General features: G+C 33.7%; 1 protein-coding gene across 9 annotated transcripts in view; it reads right to left on the bottom strand.

Annotated features, from left to right (window-relative positions):
* The window catches only part of LOC145937738 (inositol 1,4,5-trisphosphate receptor-like), a 39,709-nt gene extending 15,700 nt beyond the window's left edge, over window positions 1-24,009 (bottom strand). For 7 of the 9 annotated variants that reach the window (XM_083041038.1, XM_083041035.1, XM_083041037.1 and 4 more), the window contains exons 1-16: window positions 23,325-24,009; window positions 15,245-15,433; window positions 5,381-5,451; window positions 5,064-5,179; window positions 4,609-4,695; window positions 3,217-3,711; window positions 2,898-3,036; window positions 2,511-2,722; window positions 2,052-2,378; window positions 1,826-1,972; window positions 1,436-1,737; window positions 1,228-1,342; window positions 976-1,151; window positions 750-905; window positions 518-665; window positions 271-418 (exon numbers count right to left, since the gene is read on the bottom strand). In XM_083041038.1, coding sequence (XP_082897164.1) covers window positions 271-418; window positions 518-665; window positions 750-905; window positions 976-1,151; window positions 1,228-1,342; window positions 1,436-1,737; window positions 1,826-1,972; window positions 2,052-2,378; window positions 2,511-2,722; window positions 2,898-3,036; window positions 3,217-3,711; window positions 4,609-4,695; window positions 5,064-5,179; window positions 5,381-5,451; window positions 15,245-15,342 — 2,737 coding nt within the window. In that variant the 5' untranslated portion in view covers window positions 15,343-15,433; window positions 23,325-24,009. Of the gene's footprint in view, window positions 1-270; window positions 419-517; window positions 666-749; window positions 906-975; window positions 1,152-1,227; window positions 1,343-1,435; window positions 1,738-1,825; window positions 1,973-2,051; window positions 2,379-2,510; window positions 2,723-2,897; window positions 3,037-3,216; window positions 3,712-4,608; window positions 4,696-5,063; window positions 5,180-5,380; window positions 5,452-6,375; window positions 6,520-15,244; window positions 15,434-23,324 lie in introns of those variants that run through there. The other 2 variants (XM_083041034.1, XM_083041040.1) reach the window with 2 other exon arrangements.
* Between the last annotated feature and the right edge of the window lie 2,414 nt (window positions 24,010-26,423).

The following is a 26,423-nucleotide window of genomic DNA, read 5'->3' as shown; positions in this document are numbered from 1 at the left end:
AAAAAATGTTTGAAAATAAGGGAAAATTTATTATATAATATCAATATATTATATAATAATGTAAAAAGGTAAATAAAACTTTATTGCGATTGATAAATGACTACTACCATGCGCGCGAAATGTATATATATAGATGAATTGAAATGACTCTTCACTACAAAATGTTGCTCTAAGGTTCATTAAAATTTAATCAGTAAAAATATAAAACATGGTTTGCAGATTATATGTTTCATAAAGTGACAAATAAAAAAATAAAGAAATTAAACTTACAATCAATATCGCCCGTAGGTATTTTTCCATCGGTGGATTCATTTTCCGACACACAATCCAAAATACTAAGCAACGTTTTTGTTAAACTTAATAAATCGCAAAAACTGTAGAATCCAAAGTAAATTAGATCACGCGCTAATTTAACAACCTGCAAACAATATATGAGTGTAATGCGAATAAATATAATTTATTCCATACATTTAGAGATAAACAAAAAACATACACACAGAAGAGAAAAAGATTGTACCTCAAACGTGAGCTTATACTGTTCTTGATCTCCAAAAGACCACATTTTCGCAACAACATTACAGAGATAATCTTCAACAAACATGATTGTCGAACTAAATTTAGTACGAACCGCCTCTTTATTTTGATCCGGCATTTTTGTGTCATAACTGAAATTGCAAAAAAAAAATAATTTTTAATATTTCTCTCACACATATTCATCTTGTTTGATGCATCTTTTATTGTTTACATACTCGTTTATGCTCATTTTTGACGGAATTTCAGACCAAAGCCGAGCATATTTTACAGGAGTTACTTGTTCCTGCGGATCTCTGTCTACGTGAAGATGTAACATAAGTCGGCAAAATGATGCGCGTAATTCGTATGGCACTGTTTCATCTTCCATACATCTGTAAGAAATGCGAGATATAATTTACAAATAATCCTCAAAAGCGTTAAGGATAAGCGCACGACACTTACTTAAGTATAAGATCAATGTCCAAATGTGGTGACAGATTATTTAGCGCTAGATATTGCCTATTCAAACACATATTACTAAAGAGATTTAATTGATGTCTGTAATAGTCTAATATTGCAGCGTCTTGAACATTTCCCATTTTCGCTCCTCTGGATAGCTCACTCAAAGACATTGATTTCTGCATTAAACGTCACATTAATTTGCGTATAATACATATTATAATTTCGATAAACTATTAATGAATATGTACTAACGGTTCTATTATTCCATTCTAATACAACTTCAAATTCTTCTATGACGGTAATTCTTGGTTCGGCATTTTCTTGTTTCTCATCAATATCTTCAACTTCTACCTGGGTCTTCACCATTCTGAAATAAATTAAAATTAATTATTCCAAGGGCTAAAATAAATTAATATATATTAGAAAGACTGACATCGTTCGCGCGCCTTATCATACTTACTTTGTTTCTATCAGAATATCCTTGTTCTTCTCGCTAAGCACACTTTTGCAAATTAATTCTTGTGTTACAGCTATTGCTTTTTTATTAGAGATACATAGATCCGACAAATAATCCAGAAATCTCGACTGCCAGTTACGCATATTTTTTCTCACAAGACCGACAAACGTTTCAATTTCGGCAGCTGTTATATGTTTTTCCAGCAACTTTCTATTATTGTGTAAAAGCGCGGTGATGGTATCTTCCGCTAATATATCGTAGCCAATTTGTTTTTGCATAAACGCAAAATGTTTAGCGATGTATTCCTGCACGTGTGCGAAATAACGATATAATATTTCAACAAAATAATTGTAAATATAAAATGTATATTATATCAGCATAATAGTACAATACCTGATTCTTTCTGTAATCTTGCTGAGAGAGCCTGAGTATTCGATAGCACAGACGAAACATATACTTGTAAGGCGCGTGTCTCGGATCGTTAAGCTCGTCTATCCTGAGAAACGGTCCTTCACCCTCCGCAGTTTCCAAAAATGGAGCCTGCAATTGAGTAAGTCTGTATTTTGAGACGTCCCTCGCGAAAGTCTATCTGTGTACGATCAACACGTCGCAAATATACCTTCAATATTTTAAACAACTGTCCAAGGATGTACTGCTCGCGCAATAATTTCTGACGATCCCTCACAGCATTCATAACGATTAGCTCCAATGCCTCAGATTTGTTCTGTTCGTTCTCTAAACCAGCTATAAAGTATACAATGTCCTGCAGCAAGCTAGTGACAGCTCTTCGTTCGTTATGCGAAATGGTTCCCTTTTCCAGTTTGCTGTTCATAGCCGTCAACACCTTGCAGGCGTCGTTTGCGAAATCTAAATCGCGCACTTCGACCGGCGACACGGATCTCAAAGCGAAAGCCTCCTTATCCTCTTTACTAGTCGCACAACCAACCTTTAAAAAATAATTAAATATGACCGAATAAAAAAATTTATTTATTTAATATTTTCTGAATCACCCTCTCCCCATAAATTTCATTCATTTTTCCAACGCACGATTTATAATTGTTAGAATACGCTGCAATACCTTCGACATCACAGGTTTCTCGTCATCCTTATCGATCGGAACGCTTGTCGAATGGACCCAAGTATTTGTGCATATGTGATGTAATCTAACGAAAGACGATTGCGGAACTAGACTGTCTCCTCTGGTTAAAGTTGTAGGATCTAGTTCGAATAATGAGCTAATCTCGTTGCTGTGCGGCACCGACACTAATCTATAGACCGGTCCAGGTGGATCTGTATTAAATCATCGATATAAATAATCGATTTGCCATTATTTCATTAATCACAAACGCTAAGCGCATGTGTTTAGGAAAATAAGTCATAATAAACTATAATCAATTATTTTCTTTAATATAATATTGAAAATCTATCCTTAGAATATTAATTTCGAAATATTTGTATATCATACCGCGCTTCCCCTTTACAGGTTCCTGTGATTCATCCGCATCAATCTCAGCAGCGAGATACTGGCCAGTCGCTAGGTGTTTAAATCTAAAAATTGAATTCCAGTGCCCAGCGCCTCCTCTGCACGGATCGTGTTGTACCACCTAGTCATTGACAAATAAACGAAGATGATTATTTACAGAAGATATGCCAAAATATTGCCAAAGAATAATGTTTTTCACACAATAAGAATTTTAAAAAAATCTCGAAACCTCATGCGTAAATAATGTGTTGTATATATGAATAAATTTTAATAATTTTATAAAAAGAGTTTGATAACTCACCTCGACTTCCCACAAGGCCTTGCTGCTGGTAGCAGCGGTAGCGCTGGTCCTGCCAGTCGTTCGCAAAAATACGTGCTGCTTCTGCCTGTACCCGTCCATCGTCAGGAACTTTTCCTGCTCGGCGTGAAACAATCGCACGACATCGCCACCCTTGAGGATCTCCTCCTGGTTCTCTCGGTGCTCCATAAAGAGGGTCACCTTCCAGGAAGTGGACGAGTTCACGACGTTGACTTCCTTGCAACCGGGATTGTCGCTCAGTTCGTAATTCGCAGCCACGTGGAGGCCCTGCCGACCCGCGTTCACCGGTTCCATGATCACTTTATCACCGACGACGACGCTGTCGCCGTCACTTCGCAGCTTGTAGAACGGCATTATGTAAAGCCACGAGCCCTCGTTACCATTCGCGTCCAAGTAAACCCTCATCGCGTTCTTCTCCAGCAACGCCGGCAGCCTCTTGTTTACCGTCAGAAATTTGTTGGACTTGAGATGCAGTAACTGCATGAAACAATCAATGAAAATATCAAATACGTGACACGTAATGTATGTGTGTGTGATGTAAATTTATACACGCGCACAATATGGGTTAATTATTTCTATGTTAATCACTTATTACATTTACAACATGTGCGCGATGTAACTCGAATAAATTTGTATTATTATGATATAATTATTATACAAGCTATATATATGAGTATCTATAAACATTATAATCATACATATAGAATATATGATACATAAAGTAAGATAATATATATGATTATTTAATAAAAATACACACAATACATCAACAAAAAGTATATAAAAGATATGCGCGATAAAAAATCTATATATATTCAATAAAATCTATATATTATAGCAGACGTTAATTGAACATAATTATCGAGGATGTAATCTATAATTATCGAGGATATATCATATAATACGTAGAATACAATGTTCAATATAGAATGACGTTGTCTCATTTATCAAAGATTACAAGGTGCTACATTTTTTTTAATTTTCTCGCAACAATGGTACACTAAGAAAGAAAAATTGAATTGTTTGCGAGAAACTTAACGCTTGCTTCTATTTTTCGACACGGCAACGATATCGCGGAGGAAGGAAAACTTGTTAATTGGCAAGCACTTATCGCGCTCTCTATACAAGGCAGATAACTATGCCAATACGGATGGATGTACCAGACAGTTTTTATGATCGCTTTGCGAAAAAAGAAGGCGTTAAGGGGAAAATTACTCCCCTAGCAGTATTGATAAATCTATTATTAATCATATACCCTTTTTACGTTATAAGAATATGCGGTCAAGCATAAGACGTTCAAGATATACTTCAGTAAAATAATGTCACTTGGAAGTGATTATTTAAAAATAGAAAAAAATTTTTTTTTTTTCTTACCTGTACGACATTGCCGTACGAAACCACGGTGCCCAATAGTTTTTTGTTTTCAGTCTCATTTTGCTTCTTCTCGATTTCAGCCGCATGCTAAGCTCGAAATAAATTAATTATATAAATTATATAATTAAACTAATTTATATGTGTAATATTCAAATATATGTAAAATATTATATTTATTTTTCGAGATCAACACACATATGTACTCTCATTCTTTTTCCCTCTTTCTCTCTCACACATTAACCGGAAATAATAAATTCTGATTAAATAATTAATATCCATAATATGAAAAACAGATTGACATTTTCTACTTGTAAACACATACCTATCTATTTTTTTCAGACATGTTGTGTATTAACATGGAAATTGGACAATTTTGATTGAATATAAGAATATATTTTCTTGTGTAATTTAAAGTGAGAGAATCGATTAAAAGGTGTATTATTCTTACAACTCACATGAAGCCTTTTAAGTAGTATAGCGTCTGTACCCGAACTTGCGCTTTGTTTTGCTGCCTTCCAGAATTGCTTTTGAGCGGAATATCGGTTCATAGGACATATTTTGAAGAGGCAATCTAAAAATCAAAGCTATCATTGCTATCGTTCGATATTTTTACCGTATACTTATTTTAACATTGCCCGCTTAATAATTATTCGCGGAATAATATTTAATTAAGAAAATATCGATATAAAAATTGTCAGTAAACTCATTGACGTATTTATTGCACAATAAGAGTCAACAAAGAACATAAATTATCTGAAAAGATATAAATTACCTCTGAATTTCTTCGGTGGATTTGACAAATCTCCAGCCTCGGGACATACTACACACCTGTCGTCGACCAATCTGAAAATAATATATGCATAGTAAAAATAACATATTATATTAAACATCAAACAACGAATGAAACATTATTATATAAATTTCACAGCGTCACTTATTTACTATATAAATATATGTTTCTCACAGAAACCAAGTAATTATATTCTACTACATATATTCTACTACAAAAAAATGTTCTTTCATTATTTATTATACAAAAAAAATTCTTTGTCTATTTATTATCTTCGCTCTTTTTATTTTTTTGCAATGACTAGTGTAATCATATCGCCCTGCATATTATACGTGTCACGTAACATTGATAATACACGAAGTTTCGGAGTGATACAGATACAATAGCCCCACCTCCGGCTTTGTAACTATATGCAATGTCGACATTACGGGCGAACCATCATTAAATAACCGTGGTCCAGGAGAAGAGAAACGACAGGATGTGGGTCGATAGCTAGTCCCTTGTCTTGCCCTGGCAGCTTTAAAGCATTGCGTAAAAGGGAAGAGTAGCTTTCATCTCGTAATTACTACAAGAATTGCTTAGAAACGTCACCGCACTGCTATAAAGTGTTTTGTGAAATGAGATGTCTGATAAAATGAGATATATTTTAGCTATTATATTTTTTTATTGAATTTTCCTTTCATATATCATAATCTTATCAATTTTGTTGCATGATATATGAAAAGTATATACGCGTCACAGTATATTATAGTCCGATATTTTTTATATTATATATCACGATTTTGTGTAGCGTCAGATACGTTTTATTCAGAAAAAAAAACTACATTATAAATGTCAAAGTAGAATGTGGCTTCAGCAGACAAAAGGCACGATCACAACTCGGTAGACGCCAAGCAAGCTATTGATCCATCTATTTCGTATTAATGGAGCACGTAAAGATAATCCCATGTCTTTTGCATAATATAATTATATCTTACCGGCAAAAACCCAAGTCCGGCTAATTAGAAACCTTGTCGAATTAAACTTGTCTTAAATTTTGCTGTTACACAAAACCGTTGCACATTAACATTAGTAAGAAATTACAGCATAGAAAAGCGTAGCTTGTAGTTACCACGTGTTCGGATTGCGGCTCAATCTCGAGTGCAAATCGAGATATCGTCGCTCCCTTATCTGGGCTCACACACAAGCCAATAATTAAGATAACGGCGCAAGTTAAATATCATACACGCCGATTAATATTTTATTAATTAAATACGTATTATATTATGTAGATCTCATATCTCTGAAAAGTATGTTTCCAGAATGTAAATTATGGACCTTATCATACGCAGTTTAGATTACCATTAGATTAATCATCTACATTTTCGCTGTTCACTGTATTCGTATTAATTTCGTAAATTATTGACAAACTGCATTTTTTCCATGTCATTATGTGCCACTAAAAATACTATTTGTTAACCACTATATGCACATATGAACATATAAGCTCTCCCGACTTGCTAACAAGATTGCGATTAGGCTTCTCTCCGCAAAGGTAAGCTCTCTACATATTGTAGGAGAACGTAACTCACACCTTATTCAAGTCACAATCCACACAAGGATGCATTAAAGACCATTCTTCTTCTTATATTAATTAGATAAAATAAAATATGTATATATTAATAATTTTAAACTTTAAAAAATATAATAGAACTTTTCTTTTAAATAAAATTTGTGTATCAACACGATGTAAACTTTTTTATAAGGAACAGCAAGTAATTTCATATCTCGGTATCAATCTTATTTTAGGGGAAAGCATCAAAGTAATGCAAATTGCATTACACGTGCTTTTACGCGCGCCTCTTTCTACAATAAATTATAATAATAAACCTAATAATCGCGGGTGCAGAGAGAAAGAGAACAAAAGCTCGCTTCCAGCGAGTGTATAAAATTTCTAAAAATATTATTTCACGATTTTCTCAAATTTCTTCATTACAACGGGAATAATTGAACGCAAACGCTTGTGTTTCGATTCATGTAGCTTCTCCAATTAATCGGGAGCGATTTTTCTCATTCGCGGTGTGCAATCAACCTTTCACGCTCCGCGAATATATCGGATGTCGCGATAATGGAATAGCGAGGCTGCCAAAACAATAGATCAATCGTATACGATAAACTTCCAGAGTATTCGTGCCATCGAACGAAGCCGTTTCCATCCGATGTGCAAACACGGGTATAGAGAACTCGTGTGCACCATCATGCGTGCCTGCGGCCGCAAATACGCGTGTAGTTGGCGTGATTAACGGCGGCGCTTTGCAACGCCGTGATTAACGACGCTTTGCGTTTCTCGAGCCGCCGCGAGCAAGAAAACACGAATTTGCTTCGCCTTACGTAATGAGTCAAATAGCACGAGAGATATTCAGCACTCTCCCTTTGTAATCGTTTGCGCGAGAAAAGTTATATAATATATTCTCTCTCTCGAGAAAAAAAAGCATGGCTTTGAAATTAAATCACAATAATGGAAAAATTAAAACTTCTTATTCTATTTTTCTATAGTTAATGGATCCTTTAAAGTAATCTAAGGAATATAAATCATGGTTTGACATTAAATATATGCATCTATATGCGACACAAAAAAATATAAGTTTCAACGGCGTATTCTTTCTTTGTCACTTTGTCATTTTCTTCAAGAAATCTATTTTCACCCGCGGAATATTGCGAATATTAATATACTGTATGGAAATAACCATCGGCCTTGAAATATCGTAGTGCAATTGAAACAAAGTCTATGCACGAACGATAAGTTTAAGTTGTAGGAGAGAGGTCGTACTTTAAATGGAAGAATAATGTTTAGCATATCGCGGAAAGCGAAAAATGTGACGAAAATAGTTCATTTCAACAGAGACGGAACACCATCGAAAACGATATATAATTCAAGATATTATTTAGATCGGAAGACACTATATGACGGCTATAGGACAGCAAAATCCGATATTGTTATTTCTAGCGACATCGTGTCACCGTTGCTGCTCTGCATCGTGCGCAGCTGGGATTACAAGAGGATCGCCGTCGTTGTCATGTAGTTGTTGCTGTGTTTGTTGTTGGAGTATCAGAAATGAAGCGGAAGGCGAGTAACTCGAGCGTGCGCGAAATTGCAAATATAAAAATATAAACTCTTTAGGCGGCTGATATATTCTCATATTTTTATCTATCAAAGCAATTAACAGATGTGAAAGAATAGGAAATTTAAAGCGGCGCGATCCAAATCATTTTTTTCACAGGCGGCAAAAAAAAAAAATTTTCTCTCTCTCATATAATCCAAATCAGGGATATATTTAAAACAGACGAAAATTTATTCGCGATGGATTATTCATAAACCGTTTATTATTAGGTAATAATCTCAGCGCATAATGTTCGATAATAATAAACGAGTAACATTTCTGCCTAGAACGTGATTCGGATTTCTATCATGATATATGGGTACATATATATGCATATATGCGTAACGCAATCAATTTCTCTTTAAGTCATGCGTTCGTGCGTATATTCGCGTGCAATTAGAAATTATAATGATCCGCATTTAATACAAAAAAATTATAAAATAATTTAAGCCGACAATAAACACCTCCGTCTTGTCGTCGCATATCGGAGCAACAACAAAACACCTAAATAATATTAAAAAATGTTAACTTAACCGTATTTATAGCGTGTCCACGCGATAATGCGTGAAAGCCCCCTTGTTATCAATAATCCGATACAATAAACGTTAAAATACTCGCACGAGGAGGAGAAATATGCACATGAATCGCGTGATCGATGAAAGTATATTCGACGCGAAAATCAACTGTGAATTTACGACCACGAAGAACAAGTTTGCGTAGCTCGCAATTATTTTCACGCCCCAGTATTCGCCCCATTACTCGCACGGGCGCGCATTAATTATGGCCCTTTCATCTGCAGCAAGTTACCGCGTTATCGGTCGTTCCGCAATGACAAGCGCGCGCGGAATTGGGATGTATCGAGATCGTTGTTCGAATCGTTGCTCTACATCCGACAACGACGTTGAAATCGACCGTGACGATGCAACGGGACAAATTACACATATCACGTTATCTGCATTCGCCTGCGATCAATCTCAAAGTCAAACAAACGTCGCAAATTGATCTCGGCACGGACACAGTCTCTTATCGTCTCGTATAGACAACAATAGCAGGGATCATCATTGTACAGCACAAAAATGCGGAGTGTATAATTGTACACATAAAAACAACATAATTCTTATAATTTAGAAAATCATTATATTAAAGCCGCATAATAGCGTCTCTCGTCAATTTATCACGCGTTTCCTTTCTTGTGCAATACCATGAAATTATTAATCTAGTAGCAAAATATTGACTTGTGTAACACATGTGTGCAACAACATAATGCTGCAAAAAGAATGTCGGTATTACATGAATCAATGTCATCACAGAATTATTGTACCGATAGCGTATGATTATTGATTTATGATACTTATGATGTGCGTTAAAAAGCGCAGTAACGAGTTCTGGAACAAACTGGTTCAGACGGTACGAATTAATGATCGTCACAAATTCATCCGACGTGACAGTCTACATTGCTCGGTTAATATCTAGAAATTATTGTTCGCTCGTACGATTTATAAAATATATAAAAAAGCGCATCATGTGTAAAAAAAAAAGAAAAGGCGTGCTCTTAACGAGTATAAAATGATTTAAACGCAAACCGATGTAAACACGCAAACATCACCTTTACAAATTGATCTTGCATAATCCGCAGACTATATACTTGGTATAATTGTTATGCTAGAGACGACAAGTCGATTTGCGGTTTGTAAAAATTTACGATTCCACCGCGTTTGTGTTGGAATAAAAAGCTTTAAGTGTTTCTCCGCGAAAAGTGTAATCGTAATAATATCAGCTCGTAAATGTCTCTATAAATTGATCACGCGAGAAACATTGATACACCTATAAATTTTTTATATACGCTCAATAGTCGAATATGCTAATTCATAATTTATAAAAAAAAAATAGCGATCAAATGTATCCTGCACAGTTCTAGGTCGTTCTTGCACCTTGGACGCGAAATTTTAACGAAATTCCGACCTGTTTTGTGGCCGGAAAATAAGGGCAATCTCATCACAGCTATAATCGTGCTTCTGAAAATAGTCCCGTCATCAACGTCGTTAAGTAAGTAAGTATATATCGTGGACAGCCACGGCCGCGATATATACTCACATCATTATTATCAATGATTTCGTGCGCCGACGCATTTATCGAGCCACAAATTAGAGGCTTTTCATTAGCATACACCGAATCAGGCGAATTCCGAAATTCGCTTTCTCTCTCTCTCTCTCATCAATTTTGTATCCACATGTATATTGCAACGCAATGCGGTAATTAGGGAAGTGAAAGGTGGCACGCAATCGCGTCCCTCGTTACATATTTGCATATACGCCACGCAATCTTAATCGCGGTAAATCTAAACGTTTAAGGGGACTTGAAAAACCGCAGTCAATGGAAATACCCTCATAAAACTTTAACCGTACAAGATATGGGTGCTATCTGCTTGTATAGCTGAGGGAGCTGAAAGGGTATAAATCAAAAGGTTTCTTTAGAAGAAGCCAAGAATCAGAGATGCGCATTTTCACGATAAATTATAAATTTCAGCCAAAAACTTGTAATAAAATAACTTAAAAAAAATCTTGATTTAAGTAAACGTATATTTAAACAGTTTCTGTTTTAAAAATATAAATTGTCTCTGTAAAAAAGAATATGCGATACAACTTTTGCTTACTGTGACATCGATTCCCCGTACCGCATTTTTTTTCCAACTATCGTATCTGCAGCTTTCATAGTTAATCTCGGGTTTCAAAGTTAATCTCAGTTTATAAAACTTTCTGTTTTTATAATTTCACGAAAACATAAATACGTCAAAACCGAGTTTGCTTCCAGCTGCTTCTCAAGTGTCATATCAGAAAACAGCACAAAAACCAGATGGCTGATGTACTCTAAGCCTGCTCCCAGCCACTTCTAACAAAATATCTCTGATCCGATATAATCAGCCGCGATCTTGCTCGAATATGAGAGCAAGCATTCATTCATGAGCACGAGAACACTGGGCGAAACGTGTGTGACCTATTTCCACGATGCAGCGTCGAAATATGCTTAATAGATGGGTTCCTACTTATCCGCGGATCGCAGAGAGAGAGAATATTTATGCGGAGTGTTCCTCAGCATCAAACGGCCACGTGGACTATAAAGTATGAAGAGTGAGACTTCTGAAAACGCACGCGACAACAACGAAGAATTACGAAGTTCGTTGGGGCCCCTGAATGATGGACCCCTGACCGCTTTGCACAGCATCCGAAAATATACGCGTGGTTTCGAAACGACGCTTTCTCATGCATGATCAGTTATACAAAAGGCTGCCTTCTTCTTTTCTCTCATTTTTTTATCGTCGCGAATTTTTTACACAGGCCACGACTTCCCTTTCACGATCGGTAAAATTCTCTAAACACTGACTGACAAACTATCGAATTTAAAAGGTGCCTGTCATTCCTTGTAAAAAAAAAGTCGCATATTTAACTCTTAACTCGACACGTTAGCGCCGCTTGCTATTTATCGTTGACCTATTTGTTTTGCATAGAGAGAACATTCGTGGAATTATTATCAATCGAAAGACGACAACAAAATTTTCTCTCGAAACCAGATAAGCATGTATCAATAATACGCAACAATAACAGGAATGAAAAGAAAATAGAAACGATGTCGCAGATCGATCTCACGGGTTAAAGGTTGCATTAACACATTTGTTCGATCCGTTTAGGCACATGCATAATGCATGTGTCAGTATGCACAAATAATCCTCTGTGGGAATAAATAAAAATTTGTATAAATTATCTCTCATATAGAGTAGATATCTTTAATAAGTAATTTACAGGACACACTTTTTTACTAGTCATTCGTATATTAATTCAAAAAGAGTAATAAAAGAGTAATGAAAAAACATCGCCCATTTTAAAATGCAGCTAAAGTTAAGATTGCTCTTTTCATGGCCAACTATACTGGTGCTGATAGAGTTAAAATGCTCCAACTTTACAAATGTTTATGTCGCTGGTATACGTGTGCGGAATCGCTTTTTAGCAGCTAAAAAAGCAATTTTCCAGTACGCTTTTAAACAAGTGAAATAATAACCAGAGACAAAAAAAACACATCGCGAAAACTACATCATACATCGCGGAGATAATCGTTATACATTCACAATTAGCAATCAATGAGAACATCATCAACATTTATTGTTTTCACGCGCTCTTCATTTTATGCGTATTTCATAATCAGGATAAGATCGAGGCTGTCAGCTCGAAGATATTTTAACCGATAATAACACGTACCCTTTCGAGAAAAATTTGCGCAGTTGAGTACGCGAGATCGATGACAATGTTGGATTACAAAGAAAGAGAGAGAGATAGAGAGAGAGAGAGAGAGAGATCTCGCCTTATTACCCGGTAGCCGTATGATGTTCGTCAGGTTCATCAGTGCGCGTGTAATATACATCTACATACACGAGCAGCCATGACGATGACAACGTTGCTAAAGTCGGGTGAAATAATTGCTCATCGATCGCGAGCCTTATACGCAGGTGCGAATTTAATAATATGCCTGCCTGCGAAACTCATTGACGTAGGACCTTGGTGCGGCATTCGCTTTAACATCGTTCCCTCCAAGAGAACGCAATACGGAAGAAACTTTATGCCTTTAAACGCGGATCTCTCTTAGCAAGAAAGATGAAACTTCTCTGTACGCGATATATAGTTAATGTTATAAAGCTCTGTGAAATCGCCTGTACAGCCGAGACACCCTCGCCAAAAACGTCAAATTGTAATTAAAAGTTCTCGCGCTTTTTAACGTCGTAAAATATGAGGGAAAAACTTGGAAAAAGCCCGATACGCAATCTTCCCTGATGATAAAAATAAAATTTCCGCACGATTATAAAATAAAATTTATACATACTTATCCCATTTGTACGAATTTCATGAAACAAATTTCATATTTTATTAATTAATCTTATATCCCTTGTAATTTAATATTTTCATAATTTTTGTTACGTGAAGAACACGCAACAAAAATTATGAAAATATTAAATTACAAGGGATATAAGATTAATTAATAAAATACACATAAATGTGTATTTTAGATTTTTAACAGGTATTCTTTTAACTACAATTTCTAACGAATGAGTCGACACTTGTTGCAATTTTCTAAAATTGAGAGAACAGAAATTTCCAGCAGAAATGTAGGCCATATTACAAATAATTTATATATAATTTCTCTGAAATTAAAACTTTTTTCTGTTCATATACCTGACAGCTGACTAAAATATATGTATAATACATATAAGCATAGTTTTCCTGTCTCGAAATAATGCATGACAGAAAAACAAATGTAAACAAATATAATCTCGCTTCTGTGTACAACATTTGTTACGTGAAAAAAAAGTACTTTGATGCAAATCTGTCTAGTGCAAACTTTTTTAAAGCTATTATATCGTTAAAACCCCCGCAATCTAAACACGAAACGCGATAAACTATATATGTAATATAATAAATAATCATTATTGCTTTCACAACGATAATGTGTGTAATATACTATCAAACATTTATGCAATAAAAAAAAACATGGAAGCAAGATCTCTTCTTTAAACCAATAATAAACTTCACATATATCAAAGAACGCATGTTAATGCTGTGCAATTGATCCGTAGCTTAATTTTAAGGGAAATCCTTTTCTCATTTTTCCTTTCTTTCCATCTATTTTAAATATATACATAATCTTAAAAAAATAAATAGCCTTTATACATTTATAGAAAACAGACATATTAATGAACATCTTTAAATAATTCGATGTTACTTCATCAATAAGCATCCACATAAAGCATCGATATTCAATGCTAATAATTATTTTTGTAAAATATCAATATTATTTATATACATTTTTAATAAACAGTAATATAAGTAAACATTAAACATCATGCAAATAAAATAACTTCGATGTAAAGCTCTAATATGCTGATATGGAATAGATATAAAAAACTACGGAAATGATAGTTAATAACCTCGAATAGAGGATGGAAACAGTTCTAAATAGATAAATATCTAAGGTCAGAGCTTGTTGCACGAGATGTAAATAGAATCTAGATTCTGCAAGAATATTTGATTTTTGAAGCTATCTGAGGCTGTAAAGTATTGAGATAGGCTCTGGCACACTTAAATCTACATCTTAGAAAATATAATAACGCCCATTACAATCTGATTACTGATTGTGAGTAAATTAATTATGTTTTTGCACATACTAACATATATATATAATTTTCACAAAAAATGTATATTTATAAAAAAAATATTTCTTTTTTCACTCGAAAAGAATTTTACGAAAAATTCACGAAAAATGATTGGAAATTTTACAATAACCTATCTCTAATGTATATAACGTATTTATTGACAATTTAAATTGTATGTCGACAATTTAATATTTTATATCCATCATATGTGTAACATATAAATGATAAATTTTTAATTAAAAACTCTCAACGAGAGAGCTATGGAAAAGATATTTTCGACTGATACGATTCGTTGTAACTGTACGCGTTTAAAATTTCTGTGATATTTTTTCCTCTACTGTTTTTCTCTGGGTTCTTTTTGAAAAAATAAACATCACCCAAAAAATGTAGCATTATTTTCTCAAAAGAGAAAGCGAAATATAGTTTTATAATATTAAAGAAGCTGTCAAGTTGTGGACACGATTAAATGACAGCTACATCGAGAAATTCTATCGCTCATTTTTCACTTACCCCAATGTGGAAAGGAACCCGGATACATTTCCCTCGGCGTAGAGGCTGACAATGTCGCCGAGGTGAAGAAAGCTCGCGGATCCTAAAAGCTCGCCCATCTCGATGACGTCGTTTTAGTCTCCCTTGCCTCAAAGTCGGAGAAACTCCTGTGTTGGCCACTTTAACCGAGTGAATTATTCATGGCTATACCTGAAAGAACGAAATAAACAATCATTAGAGAGGACCAACGGGAATACGAGTGCTATAGATAATGAAATCGCTTCTGATCGAATTATATAATGAGAGGAACATATGTGGAAATGTGTTTTTCTCCTTTTTATTTTACAACAATGACACCTATAGCCGATAAAATAGTAGTAGCGGAAATGTACTCTTAACGATCGACTATTCAACTGCAACTGTTAGATCTATTGCGAACTATTCTCGTAGGAACTATTTACAAGTTTCGTATAAATTTTAGAATTTATATCAAGGAAAATACTATGTTAATATTAATAATACAATAAAATATATATCAAAGCAATGCAATATTTTTATAAAAACATATTTGTTCCCTTATTACAGTCTGGTAGGTATTTCTCATCAAAATAAAAAAAATTTAATAATATAACTTTGAAAAACTTTAGTTAGATTGCAAGCGTTCGTGAAAGATATTTTTATATAAAATGTACATTCCGCGCTCCATTGTTTGCTTAAAGGAAACGTACATTTACATTTTTTGTTCAAAGAAAAAGAATATTATACCGGAATACGATTCGTCATAATGCCGATGCCAAAAATGCAATAATAAACATGGTATGCTCCGTAAACAAAATATCTAAATATTTTTCAAACATTCATCTAATATTTCAGTTGTATACATGTAATCTTTGATCTCGCATACTGCATTTTCGCGCCACTTTTATTGTTATATACGAACTGATCTACAATCTACAAATAAATGCAATTTATCGAGGAAAAAATATTATTGGAAAATTTTGTTATACGAATCATTTCGGATATAGAAACATGGTATGCAAGTTAAATCGTACAAATGCAACAGAAGAACGAGACTTAATTGCTCAATGTGGTGTCACTGTAAATTGCTATATGAAGTTATCTATCTAATAAATCCGAGACGGAATGATAAATGAATCGTTAGACTTTTCTCTTTCCTCTCTCATCAATGTATGTAAGCAGAAATATTTTTCACACGATAAATATCAATCGCACAAGAAATATTTCTTTATCGTACGTAGTAATTAAAAACTATATATTTATTTTTCGAAAAAATATTCTCCGCGATAATCATGATAGTTTTCTTCATATTTTAATCTTCGTATCTTTATAGTTATGACAAATAGTTTAATATGCGAGCTACATCTATACCTGATTCTTATCCCATGTTTCTATAGTATACGCAAGTTTTATATCAGATAAATAAATAATATTTTAAATATCGAACCACACATCCACTCAGCGCTAATAATAAAGATCTTAATCTCAATTTTCATAATCGCAAGTTCTCTAATTAAACTGCAAAATCTTAAATTATCTGTAATTATCAAGACTTTAATTATCTGCAAGATCAAATCCTTCCAATTTATCGAAAATTAATTGTAAGATCATCTTATGTGAAATCCTATCAATGTCACAATGGCCTAGAAATAATCTACCGACAAATCTCGAGGTACAGCTTCTCGATAAATTCATTTACTTCAATCAATTGTCTTCAAACAAGGAAGACTTTGTCCGAGCTCTACTCTTTAAATTAAATTGACCCTTAACCTTAGCGTCCATGTAAACAACCATAACTACAGACACGACCAGCTTTTACAGAAAAAATCGATTAAACAAATCCTGATACTGCGTGTAATAATCATTTAATGTGATCAAAATACAATTTAAATTACACCAAAAAAAGAAAGAAAAATGGTAAACTAAAAATTATAACTATTTATTATTTGATCATTGTATTATAGATATATTTTAATTCTAAGATTTCTATATATACATCCGGCGAGAGATGTTAAAGATGATTTTAGATATTACATTTATCTTTGCATAAATATAATTTTATTTGTATTATTAAAAGATATAAGAACTCATCAAATAATGTTTGAGTAAAACACAACATTTCAACTTGAAACTCTAAAAGTTCAATGGAAATATAGCCGACGTATATTTTTAAAACGCGACACAATATGTTCAAACTCTTACAAAAAAGAACTATCGATTCCTTTTATGTAACTATACGCTTATCTCACAGTTTACCTCTTTCACAAACATACAAGCTATTTTTGGATCTCATTCATAGAAAAGCCATAAAGAAGAATCATACGCATGTCTTTCTGCTGATGAGTTTCAGTCCTAAAATAAATAAATCTTATCGCGAAAAAAAATTAATGAACATCAAGATACGTATCGAGAAAATTCTTTCAATGCGAGAGTTATTCGTACTTCTGAAAAAATTGAATTATTTCTTTTTGCTATTAATTTGTATTAAAATTTATCGAATTTTATGTGAAAAAGATTTAAGCACTTTCTTGTATTATATGGTACACATCATTGAATATTTAAACATCTCCCTGAAAGGGAGATGCTGAAAAGGAACATAAAACATGTAACAAAATATAGCCACACAGCAAAATTAATTTTATACTAAAACACTACATAAAGGTCCTGAGAACTTGTACTAATGAATAGTTAATAACATTATTAAATATTTCGTAGACACTAATAATTGAAATTTATAAAATTCAAATTTTTTAAACACAAAAATATGAAGAATTAACTCATCTGATCTATAATCATATATATATATATAGTCAAAAATATTAAAAAATTCATATTAAATATATTTTACGTATACATACACTTTTAAAATATTTTGTGTGCATTTATAATTTATTAATAATTATATAAATTATCTTCTAAATTATTATATAAATAATTATGTAAATTTAATTTTCAATTTTTGCAAAAAAAAAATTATAAGACATAAATAGCAGATATGTGTTGGCTTTTGTCAAGAGATAAAATATATTTAAAAAAAATAGCACCATATAACAAATATAACATAACAAATTGCCTCACGCGAGATCACGTAATAAATTATTTAGATTTTAGATAATTCTACAGTCGATATATGTATATACATATATACTAGAACGTAATTATTAAAGCATCACATTATTGATAATCGCGCTATTCAGTGCATGATTCTATTTTCTACTGCGTAAAAAAGTTATCATTAAAGATTCTGCATTGCAGGCACATTAAAATATTATTAAAACAAGTCGCCACGCGTGCAGATGATATTACACGTATCACATGATACATGAGAATCCCTTCAGTTCCGACGATATCACATGCTTGATTGTTATTTTAACAGGAATTCTTTCCATAAATGTGGAAAATTTCTGCTTTATTATTTATCTATATATACAAGAAAAATTCTTTTTTTATTTTAACTTTTTTATTTTAATTTCTTTGATAAATAACATTATAATTAAAATTATGATTTTATATAATATCCTTTCATGTCATTTAATTATGTAGAATGTATTATTAAGACACTCCGCGATGATATTGGATTATTAATTATTACTACAAACTAATTTCAACAAAGTTATTAAAATTTGTTTTCCTTCTCAATTTTAATCTTTAATTTGTAATTAAATATTAAAATAAATATATATTATAATCAGTTTTCACACAGAGATTTCTCATTCAAGAGGATGAATTTTAATTTTTCACATTTATGCATATTATATCCGCAAAAGTATCAAGATGGTTAAACGAATTGTGTAATGCAACGAAAAAGCGAGCAAAGATGTTTGCTCCGTTTTCGCATCAAACAATACAATCGTCGGACAATAAACTGCCAATTGACTATCAATATCGTCTAATGAAACTGTATCGTTGCATCGCGATATGAGAGGACATGCAATTCTATCCACTCTACCGTCATTCACTCAACAAAACGATGCTATTAAACGGCGACATCTAATACGATCTCAAACACACACAGTATGTTATTACATATATATAGCGCCCGCAAGAATCATCCGACATAATCGGGGAAAAAAAATATTAACCATAATAGATGAATTTTTAAGTATCCCTATTTTTGCTAATATTTCTTTTTTGTGTTGTTTTCGTATTATCATAAAAAAAAACTCCGTATTTTAGCGCGATAGAACGTATATTAATAATAAAGATAGCAAATGCAATTTTCCATTCAAGATTATATTTTAATATTGCAAGTCTAAAAGCGTTCAGTTAAGAGTTTCGCTATATAAATTAAACAACTATTAAATATTATGAGAAGCTGTCTGCAAAATTGTCATGATTAAACATTGCCTCGTTATACGCGAAAGGTCAGCAAATTAATTGAAATATTAAATGAGTTAATAATAGCTTTTACCAATATTGGAAGTAACTTTAGCTATATCATTTTCACACGATCCGCGATACTTGCTATCGGTCTTTCATTTTCTTTCGGAATGGAGCAAACTTATGCATCAGTTGTTGCGACAAGTGCAACTAGCTTATATCCTGGCTTATATGCAATGCGCCAACCGAGGCTGAGATTCAACCTGACGCATTATGGCCTACCTTGACCTCGGATTGTTGTGTGCCCCCAAAAGTCATATGCGCGGTGTTCAATTTCACATGCAAGGGGAGATATCGGGTTTTCATGAATTACGTAACCGAGATTATCACAATAGCGTTCGTGTTACAAGACCGGCAGTTTCATCCTTGCGACGATCCTCACCGGGATCGTTTTGCACATTTCTCTTCGTCGCGATTCCCCAAAGATCGACACGACCAAAAAAAAAAAAAAAAAAAAAAAAATATATATAAAACTAATTTTCGGATTTCGCGCAAATAATTCATTCCACATCAAGTTAAAGATATCGATGTCGACATCAAATCTGCTACATTATGCATCCGGATACATTATGCATATTAGCAAGAATAATCACGTGCATGCTCGGAAAAAACTCGCTTTTTTTATTTCGTCTAGAATATATTTGAGATCATTCGTTTCGAGTAAATAATAATTAAAAATACTGCCATGTCATGAAATTAAAAATGTCAATGCAAGAAACGATATTGTAAATGTGCCTGATAACTTTTGAATAAGTTAACTTTGTCTTTGTATTCTTTAAATATATATTTATATATTTATTCGTATAGTGCGATATCTTTTGAACATTTAAGATTATATCATCCTTGAAAAGCAATCTTGAAAAATATATAATGTACGAAAATATATGCCGCACTAAAAATATTCTCAAGCGATAAAATATCATTTAGCTTTCACGTTATAAATTACACCTTTCATATCGCATTTCGCACATTATTTCCTTGTTTATAAAATTGCACACAACGCAAATAAACTTGTATTTTAAGCGCGTTGAATCAAACATTACGCGTTGAGCAAAACATTACATTAGAATTATTGTATTTTTTAAATATTATTCAATAAGATTGATCTACATTTGTTCTGCAATTGTAACTTAACTATATTATTATTCTTATATGCAATTATAAAAATAATATTTTTAACACAAAAATAATGCAAATAATTAATAATTAACTAAATATAACAGTTAATTGATAGGATATAATCAAATTTTTTTTAATCAAAGAATAAAATTTTTATATTATGAAAACATATAATTTTCAATTCAAAGAAAGAAGCTTTTTAGTGATTTGATTAATATTGATCATGATAGTGATATTTAATAAATAATCAGTTTTGCTTCAAAGTGTTTAACTAAAACACTTTTGCGTTATTTTCATAACTCGCCTTATCTGAACCCGGATATGAAAAGGAGGAAGCAACGCACTATTCGCGCGCGATGTCATTAACCCTTACGGGGGAAGGAGGGATTTATCGAGCACGTTTGACCCATGTTGGTCAATAAAGTATTATATCCGTTTTACGGAGAATCCCGGATACATTCAATCGATACTCGAAGACCCCAGAATCAAAATGATCACGCAAAAGTGAGATAAATCATAAATTCGTGTATTCTTCGACGACTCTTTCATTCAATCAAAATCTTGTCGCGAGAAAATATTGGAAAAAAGTTGCAATTAGGATTTACTTTTACAATATTAATTTTTTTTAATCATATCTTTCATTAAAGTATAGAAAACAGAATATATATATATTTTCAAAGAGATATTGCTAATTTTTTATGGAAACAAATTAATTAAGTACATTTAATATATATTATATTACAATAAATATTTTTAAAAAAGGCAGAAAAAGAGCTTTGTATTTTACGCATAATGTAGTAATGAACAATTATGTCATCCACAAAGACATGGTGATATCTCTGTTAATATCAGTTGATTTAACACTAATGAATAAGGACAATCTCGTAGTTGATGCGATATATGTTCTATTAACTAACAGCAGCAAAATTTTAGATACCTCATTGAAACATACATATCGAATACACGATTATATCACGATTTTTAAGTTTTATATCAAATAAAAGCAATATATGTATATATATATGTATATATATATATATAAAACAGGAATAATTTAATTATACCTTATTTATATTTATTAAATACATTTTTATATTTAGGAAATATACGAAATATTTCAATTTGCATGGTTTTATCCACGCTCCAATTTCTATTTTGCGAAAAATAAACGTCAAAAAAAAAATCAACTTTGTACTCTGTTTTGTATACGTTCAGTATTAAATGTGACTGGCCCAATCATACAGTTTTCATTGACGTGCTATCGCAATAGAAAAGCTAACACATATACATGCGCAAAAGCTACTATTATATCAGCGAAATTCACAACTAAGCGTTCAACGCTGAATATGAAACATAAATATTTTTTACTACAACTTGCAGAGTGAGAATTTCACATACGTGTCAAATTTAGGCTGTTACGTGCTCAAGAATCACGTACGTGATAATGAACACACCGAAAATACTATCGATAAACATGAAAAGTCGGAAATGCACATATGTGAAGAAAATATCATTCTCTATCCTCTCTTTCCTTTCTCACACACTTTAATTTCCAAGGTTAATTCTGTTATATAACAGTTATAAGACATCTCAAGAATATTTCCTCAAACGAGACGTAAATTTCTAAATTCTGTTTGAAAGTTCAGAAATTTTATAAAAACATATGCGAGCAATTAATATCCATATTTCTTCCGATTTTTCGAGAATAAAAATACAGACGCAAAAAAACAGTCACCCGTCATTGCAAAAATTTAAAAATAGTATATGATAAATTTCAAGAAATATCAATTTAATCGCGTCGATTGTGGCATTTTCTCGTCTTATAAAGAGAACACACATCTCGATTTCTATGCCTAGAGAGAGACAGTTTCGATAGAAAGTTTAAAAATAAAAACAAGAGGAAGAGAGAGAGAGAGAGAGAGAGAGAGAGAGAGAGAGAGAGAGAGAGAGAGAGAGAGAGAGAGAGAGAGAGAGAGAGAGAGAAAGAGAGAGAGAGAGAGAGAGAGTGGACTCGCGTCACGGAAGGATGCGTTCCTCACTTCAGATAATCGAGAGATCTGATCTTCGTCCGCGCGTTAAGAGATTACTCACATATTGCATCGGAAGATCCGATTCTCGGAGTTTTCGATAAGTCTTCATTCGAGCAGGCGTCGACGAAAGAGCCGCCGGCGCGTATCTCATTAACGATAGAAGTAATCACGATCGAAAGGCAGTCGTTCGTTCCAACAGAGCCGCCAGAGAGAGAGAGAGGAAAACACACATCTTCCTCTCTCCCTTTCGTCGAACAGCTGAATAAAGCGACTTGCAGCGCACATAAACGCCCGCGTAAAAATACTCTCCGCGATTATTTCCGCCGTAAAATCCTCCTTCACTTCCGCTTACATTCGCGTGTCGCGGAAGAGAGAGAAAGGAAAATAATCTCGCGACGTTCTCGAATATCCGAAGACGCGCGCGACTCTAGAAAAGTCAAGGACTGCACTTTGGCGAATATCGCGGCTGCCAGCAACGAGCTAGCGACGAGCAACGCATCAAGGCGAGCGAGGAAGAGAAAAAAAAGGAGAGAAAATAAAAAGTGTTTACTCACTTCCTCGCGGTGGCGGCGGCGGCGACGGCCGCAGGCTCCTCGCCCAGCTCCGCGCGCTGTCGATGAATCGAGATCGTTCCCGGAACAAGAGTCCGATACGTCGCACGGCCCGTTCGGCTCGCATGCACGTACGAGTGAAAACGCCGGTGCACTTCCGTCTCTTGATGTTCGTGCCGAGGAGATGCAGCTCCTCTTCGCGCGAGGAGTGTCGACGACAACGACGGGCGGCCAGGCGGCTGATCGGTCGGTCGATGATCGGTCTCGAAGAAGGCTGGGACAGGCAGTCGCCTACACAAGCGGTCCGGCGATCGGTTGTAATAAACGCGTACGTGTATATGTATGTGTGTATGATTTTTTTTCTCTTTCGTGTAATACGTGTACAAACGCGCGGGAAAGTGCGTGCGTTCGTGAGTCTGACAAGTATGTATACGTGCGTGCGATGATAAGTCAACGGCGAGAGACGATCGGCGATCGACACGCGGCGGAATTTACGTACTGTGGCGTATCGTGACGTGCGTATACATATGTATCTCCCTCAGCGTCGAGCCTGCATGCCTCACCGTGGCCAGCAACCGCCAAGTGTCACTGGCACGTACGCGATCGAAACAACGATGTGTTTGACACGCACGACACTCAAACTACGTCCGCACCGCTCGGTGGTCCCGACACGACTGAAGTTGCACGCGCCGGCGCGCGCAGCGCGTCCGCGACGAGATGCGCGCCCCGCGAAATTTATCTGTCGGTCACCGAAACGCGCCGCGATTCCTGTATTCATTTTCATTTGCAATCGCGACTGATAATAAGTCACGGAAATGTCGGTGGAATAATCGTATGTATTATGTAAGTGAGAACCAGTTCCAAGACTCGATCCTGATGTAAACATTCGAAATAAACGGCATCTAAAAAACACATATGATTGCATAAAATATATGTGTAACGCGCATGACATGTGGACATTTTAATAAATATTTGGAAATATAAGAATTATTTAAATAATTCACAATTTGAATGAGTAGATGAAAAGAGTAACAGATACAATTAATAGAAATAATCTGTAAAAACATGCATAAATGAAATATTTGTCGATAATATAGAGAACTTTAGAATACAGGTATATACATTTTAAATAAGTATATACAGGATGTTTCACAATATTAGTATTGTACAATATTTCTTCAAAAAAATTAAATTGGAATAAATATCATATCTGGAAATTAAAATCAAAATCATAAGATTGATCTATATAGTAACAGAGAAATATGTACATGCATATATTATAAAAATAGACACAAATTATAACAGAAAAATTATTACAAATACATCAAACATAATATAATCAATGTAACATATATGGATTCTTCAATAACAATCTCGGACAATATTTTGGTTCTTTTCATTTTATTGTACCAAAAAATTGCATCTTGTTCAATCATCGTTAATTCAATATAATATATATTTATATATATATATTTATATTTGTTATATCTTATTTATATATAATAAATATTTGTAATAGCGTAATGTTCATTGTTTGTCATTGTTTTATTGTGTTCATGAACCATGAAAACGTGGATTCAGCGAGTTCGTAATCATCGTCATGTGCGCTAACACTAGAAAGACGTTCTGTGTGATTGGTCAGATTTGGAAAATCTGTTTGTTAAAACAATCTGGTACACGCCAGATTGTCAAATTATTTTGTCTCATCCTTGTTTTTGTTTTTTTTTTTTTTTAGAAAGGCCGGATTATTCGAGATAGATTCTATTCTCTCGGCATACTCGTCGTCAACATTTTTTTCTAACAGTACCAGCATCTTACATAGACGATTCATACATCGAAACAATAGATACCTAAGAAAATTACATCTAGCTTTGAGGAGCCCGTTCCCTTAAATTCGTCCTTTAGAATTTTTTCATTGGATCTGTATGAAGCAAAAGTTCAAAAATAAATCGCTTTTTGAATTTCGACAAAAAGATAAATTTATGCTTGGGATTATTACACGATTGCATAATTATATCACAATGGAAATTACGCAAATTTGTCGTTCATTATTATTTATTTCTCTTCCAACACTTAAAAAATAATCCTTTCTTAATCCTATTAATTAAAGAATATTTTTCATATTAAATATTGAATTTAAATTCATTAAATTAATTTTTTAAATCCCATTTCATTTTGTACCACATTTTTGGACCGTGTATTATTTTTGTAATCTTTCACGTATATACTTTGAAACTAGTTTTAAAAAAATACATTATGCATTTCTGTTTTAATTATTCTAACGTGTTACGAATGCAAATTTAAGCTTCACTGCTTTACAAAACTAATTTTGACGTTACTGCGACGAAATCGCTAAACATTATGGAACTAAAATCTATAATACTAAACGATTTTATTATATACATTTACTTTACGAGATGTTAATATGATCATTTCTGAAATCTCGCTCTCTTTCTTCGATTCATTACGACTAATTCAAGGGTAGCGGGTCCTTCACGAGCCGAAGCAGCACAGCTAATTACCATATGTATACCGTAAGAAAATATATGTACCTCTACAGACACCAATAATTCGATCTTCACGATTGTACATGGAACATAGAAACGGTTCCCGAACAAATTCTTCGAACAAGTGTTCCAAACTCCACCGTCATCGTCATCATCACTACGTTAGTTTATAAAGCTTTACTTTGCCAATGTTAATTAACGGATATCTCGTCGATTCCCCGTAAACCCTGCAGTACAGCAGTCTTTGTGCCAATTTTTTTCCTCGAGAGCTTTTAACAGCTAATAACTCGAACACATTATGAGATATATATATATATTTTTCTCTGTTTTTTTTTCTCAATATTGTTCGGCAAAAATTTTCTTTAGCAGCTCTCCGGTCACGCTCTTCATGATATCGTCGTCAATAGGTATGGCAGTGACTAGGAACCACTGGGGAAAATGTAACGTTACTGCAGAGTTAATGACGATCGTCGTCACTACCACGAATTAGTACAACTCCTTAACTTTTTTATATGTCGCTACATGTATTACGTTTGAAAAGGATCTGTGTGCTACCAGCGATATCGAAGTCTATATCAAAAGAATCCGTCTCACT

The sequence above is a fragment of the Prenolepis imparis genome, unplaced genomic scaffold (assembly GCF_030444845.1).
Source record: "Prenolepis imparis isolate NDT839.2.m4 unplaced genomic scaffold, iyPreImpa1.0 SCAF_6, whole genome shotgun sequence".
Classification (NCBI taxonomy): domain Eukaryota; kingdom Metazoa; phylum Arthropoda; class Insecta; order Hymenoptera; family Formicidae; genus Prenolepis; species Prenolepis imparis.
The sequence above is the reverse complement of the archived record's forward strand: the minus strand, read 5'-3'. Positions and strand labels throughout refer to the sequence as shown.